Raw genomic sequence first — 5,429 nt, 5'->3', positions numbered from 1 at the left:
GCGATGAAAACAAAACGACGAGTGCGAAAGAAACCACAAAATATGACAAAGAAACGGTGAAAATCAAAAGCGATAAATGAGCATCTTGACCCGGCTATCGATGGCAATGGCGGGTGGCGTGGACGACGTCGTCAAGGATCCTTGATAGTGTGCGTCATCAATAAAGCCATTTTCTCCGAGTGGGTGCTCAAGTGCAAGAGACACACGAATGTTTAAAACTCTCTCTTAAAATACAGGTTGGCTGTAAAGAGGTTCAGTCAGATATCAGGGTTGGAATATTCTAATGTCCTCTCTGCATGATGAGGTAAAAACATATTAAAGGACCTATTGGGACTGTTGGTTATTTTGATTTTGAGCTAATGATATTTTATGTGAAGAAAACTTTATTGAAATGAAATATTTTGGAGGACATTTATATGGAGAAAGCTGAAGGCTTTATGGACTTGATGGAAAAGAGTTTCGTTAATAGTGTCAAGCGATCTCTTCATCTCTCTATCATTTGAACTCTTTTACGACCACATTGAACTTCACTCGGATCTAGTTTGGTAGATGTGTTTATTTCAAGAAAACATATGTTTCTATATATTGACGATATTCTGGTAGCAAAAATAGGTGACGCAGGGATTCAGAAAATTAAAGACCAACTTTCTCAGATGAAAGATGGAGATGAAAGATCATGGTGCAGCTTTGAAAATACTTGGCATGGAGATCCCAGAAACTGAGGGGAAGGAACCGTATCTGTAAGTTGAAAGGGATATATTGGGAAAACGAATTTTATACTTTATAAAGAAACCCCTTTGCATCATACCCTAAAGTAAAGATTGCATTTATGTTCCAAGTTGTATAACGAAGTGTTGTCTGTTTTTTTATGCATGCAATTATTTGTCTTGATCTATCACATGCAGTTAGAATTGTCAGAATACATATGTAAATCTTCTGAAGGTGCATTTGCAGGCAGTACACTGGAATTTCTGATACCTTCAGGGGACGTACAATGTATGTATGCAATTGAGAAGTTCTAGCACAGAGATCTGTGGTTAACTGGACTCCTTGACAAAAAGGAGATCCCATACAGGCTATGTATTTACCTTTTACGCTTGTGCCTTCTGATGGAAGGCCAGATAACGGCCCACAACTTTACTATCAACTATATAGTCAAAACATGTGTCAACTACAAAAGTAGTCAAAGTGGCCATTTAGTTGAAGGGTTCCTTTGGTGAATTTTCCTTGGAATAGCGAGCTCTCAACTAATGTTGTGACCATCAGAGTGGCATATAATTGGCAAAAGGATAAGATATTTGTTGAGAAGCTAAAGCAAACTAACGTCTGTTTACATTTTTTCCTAACGTTTTTGCGAGCGGAGATGTCTCTACGGAGAATCTTTCAACTCATCAAAATCCTGATGACATCATGAAGGCATCAATATGGTCCAGTTCATCCTTGAAGTTACTTCCCTTTCTTTTGATATTTCTGATGGTTAACAAGACAAGATGGAGATTTTCTGTCATCTCATTCTTTGTCTCCCTTTGTTGTTTGTTCATCTGTCTTTTGAATAAACATTATAAAAATATCCGAATTGGGTAAATATTAAATTCTTAACAAATTTTTAACAAATCATTGATATAAAATATTAAAATACACACAAGCTCGTTCTTAATTTGTTCCACTTTCAGCATAAATTATTGTTTTACCTCTTTGAGCGATATACTTTGGCCCTACAAAAAAAATTCTTAACAAATCATTGATGACACCCTTGAAAGTAGTGCTTCGACGTAGGAACTTCTTGGAACTATTCCCTCGGAGTTCGTTCCTCTAACTCAGACCTCTCTGCAACTCAGACATCTCTGTAACACGTGAAAAAACTCAGATTTCAATGCAGAAAAATCAGCAACATTTTCGTATTGCCTCATGATAATTTAAACATGAGGTTATTATGCAAATGAAAAAGGAAAGGAATATCTTATGTGCATTAATCTTAATTAATTAAATCAATCCAATTTTTTTTGGTTCTAATCTTGACTCGTGGAAGTTAACTGGAAGTTGTGGGCGACAAAAGTCAAGGTGAAAAGTTGTAATTCATCTAGTAATTTTAAAAGTTTTCTATTGCATGTCTTTATGATTTATTTGAAAAATGTCTTTGTAAAGTTGTGTCGAAAAAGCATATCTATGTACTATAAATGTGTCTAATATGCTTGTTGACTAGAAGAAGTGAAGTTACTTCCATTTCTCTTGCCTCCCTTGAACTCTTGTCTCTCTAGTTCCGTGGGTGAGAAACAAGGAGAGAGCCTTGTTTTTCGACCATCATTTAGTTAAACAGTGGATCAAAGTGTCTATTTCATCTCCTCCAACTTCGTCCCACCCTCCTTTCCTCCGCATAATTGAATGAGGTCGTGGACCGATGAGAACTGTTCGTCCTCCACTGTTAAAAATCCGTGTAGTCCTAGTTAATTAACCTCAGTATAAAATATTTGAGTGGACCCAGTATCACAGACCTTTTACAGCAAATGTCAGAAGAGCACAGTTCGTTCCTTTAAGCGTCAACAGCACAAAACCAAAGGAAATACACCATCGCGACTAAACAATAGCGGATAACATCTCGATACCTGTAGGTCACAGTTCTCAAAACATTTGCAAGAAATAATAAAAAAGAAAACTCTAATTTGGAGCAGTTTTTCATCAACTGCCTCTCTCTCTCACCTAACACCTTTCTCTCTCTACTCGCTCTCCTCACTCTCCCTCTTTCGCTACTTTCTCTATCTGTCTCTCTCCTCTCTCCCCCGTTTAGCTACTCTCTCTCTCTCTCTTGCTCTCTCCCTCACGCTACTCTCTCTGTCTCTTTCTCATTCTCTCTCTCTCCTTATAATCCTTACATAGCTACATTTATCCATCTTACTACTCTCCTTTCCCAATTAATCTTCGTTCCAGAATAGCAAGCTGACCGGCATTCCGAAGCGGGCGTCTATTCTTAACATAAGATTAAATTATCATTGGGTTAACAGATGGCTAACCGAAGAGAAAGGCACGCACAATAATAAAGTACCTGTAGGGGAAGGGAAGAAGATTTCACCGAAAAAACCTCCAATATCCCTGCATCGAGAAACCTCAGCCAATATTTTCAGAGGATGATAAGATTTAGGGGAGGATAATCAAAGCTCTTTCTCGTATTTTCAGAAGTAGTTCCACAAGCTTTCGCAGTCAGACGCTTCGGGAGAGTCATCAGAGAGCGTAGGACAGAGCCGGGGAGGGCTCATAAGCATCCCTTGGGCCATGCTTGCTAAGAGACAAGGCAAGTTAAACGTCTCCTCTTCATCCAGGAATTGATCTCCCAACTGGGTTTCTTGGCACAAAGCTTCTACCGCTGCTTCTTTCTCATTTGGCTTCCCTTCAACGCCTGCAGCGGCCGCAGAGGCAGCTGAACGGATATCAGACGGACTAGAAGAGGCCGGTACCGGGCGTGAAGGGATGCTCTCGGGAAAGTTTAGCACTGCATCGCGCCCTTTAAGTGCAAGTGCAGCGACGTCGTACGCTGCAGCCGCCTTCTCCGCCGAGGGGTAAGTGCCGAGCCAAATGCGCTTAGTCTTGCGAGGCTCTCTTATCTCTGAGACCCACTTGCCACTCCTCGATCTCACGCCACGGTACGTCGGATGGTGCCTCTTGGACGAGGTAGCCGCTACCTCTGCGATGAGCTTACCCATCAAAGATCTTCTGCCCCAAACCCTATTCTCTCGCCGTGGGAAATCGTTGTTTGATGCGGATCGTGAGATTGGGGACTCGCTTCGGCGGCTCATAACTTGCAGAAAGATGGATCGTCGGAGAAGGGAAAGGAGGAAGAAGAGCAAGAGAGGAAAGGCGAAGAAAGAAAGCCTTCCGAGGAAGTATTTATGAGCGGAATAGGTGAATACGCGGGTTTATCGATAGTGGTGCACTTGATAGTTTTGCAAGTTAAGGATTTGCTGGTAAAGCTGGAAGTGTTAGGTTTAATTTCCTATGTGGACGCACACATGTAATTGTATATCACAATCTATCATTTAATCCATGATTCAAAACACTTAAGTATGAGATTAAGATGTATAAATGAGAATAGGAATTATTGGGTAGAGGCGATGCCTACTCCATTTATATGATGGGTATAGTAGGAATTGTTCTCTGTAGGCTTAAGTTTTTTTTCTCTTCCCTGTAAATAGCGGTCAAGTCCTTGGGGGACTCACTGAATATCTCTTTGGGATGACACTATCCTTGAGATTGAGGGTTCACGTGTGCAATCCCAAAAGTCCCACCTTGACGTCAAGATCTCTCTAGTATCAGGAAGTCCGTCAATTGGAAACTTACTATGATCTATCTAGTATCAGGAGCCCTAATAGCAAGACTTACTATGATCTATCAGGAAGTCCGTCAGAGTTCATCCTCCCTTGTTATAATGCATGTTTATACTCCAACATCAGTCAATTGATCTCCCTATTTGAAGCCTTAATCAAATGGGAGACTTCCAAACACCACAGGAAGATTAAGGGAGATGAAGTTAACCGGACCCATTATCTTCAGAGTATTTCATTTTAGTTAGAACCCGGCACAACATACCCATATGTTTATCACATGCAAAAACAGTCACTGCTAGTGCTTTACTTCATTCAGGACTTAAAATCTTTCGGCCGCACTTAACACCTAGTACCGCAGTTTAGAAATAAAGCGTCAGTAAAATCACTGTAGCTGTAATGAAGTTAACAGTTCCAAACAATTCTAAACTACAGCAAAATTACGGAAGCATGATCCAATTTCGCGGCTTACAGAAACTACTTGAGGTTGGATAGCTCGAGTTGCCAGTGTAAAGTTTCCCGTTATAAATTATCGCCACCGGCGTGGCCTTGGTATCCGACGTTCCCATCGAACGGGCCGTCTGGGAGAAATAAATGGGTACCAAACAAGAGAGTTTATTATGTGAAATTTATTATAAGGAAATCACGATTCAGACTCGTAATAGATTTGTGTACCCAAGTTATTGCCCGGTATGACCTGTTTCCACGGACATTTTTGGGGTTGGAATTCTCAAGACATCGTTTGATCTTGACATAAATAACGGTTGATGATAAAGAGGGTAATTAGGCCAAGATCCAACAAATTAAAAAGACCTAGGTTTTGCGTGGTCCATTTCTATTTATAGTGTCCCTATTTTGCGGTAGATCTATAACTGTCTTTTTCCCGGTGGGCACATAAACCCTGCTATGCCCGAGAGAAATCCAATTACAGTTTCCTTTCATACCAAACCTTATTCACCGGACAAGTTGTTAAACGAGCACTTGTCTTTGAAGAAAGCCGAAGAGAATCATAGAGAGATATAAATCACGAACGTGCCGCGTTAAATAGGTCATCGATTTTTCTTCGGTAATAGGGGGTTGTGCACGCCAACCTACCCATGTAGTGTCTCTCAATTA

General features: G+C 40.5%; 1 protein-coding gene across 1 annotated transcript; it reads right to left on the bottom strand.

Annotated features, from left to right (window-relative positions):
- Positions 1 to 3,141: 3,141 nt before the first annotated feature.
- On the bottom strand, positions 3,142 to 3,839 carry LOC144715058 (ethylene-responsive transcription factor ERF027-like). Its single transcript, XM_078589917.1, has one exon. It carries the CDS (start codon positions 3,786 to 3,788, stop codon positions 3,168 to 3,170), a length of 621 nt encoding a protein of 206 aa, XP_078446043.1. The 5' UTR covers positions 3,789 to 3,839; the 3' UTR covers positions 3,142 to 3,167.
- Positions 3,840 to 5,429: the final 1,590 nt, after the last annotated feature.

The sequence above is a fragment of the Wolffia australiana genome, chromosome 2, assembly GCF_029677425.1.
Source record: "Wolffia australiana isolate 7733 chromosome 2, ASM2967742v1".
In the NCBI taxonomy this organism is placed as follows: Eukaryota; Viridiplantae; Streptophyta; class Magnoliopsida; order Alismatales; family Araceae; genus Wolffia; species Wolffia australiana.
The sequence above is the reverse complement of the archived record's forward strand: the minus strand, read 5'-3'. Positions and strand labels throughout refer to the sequence as shown.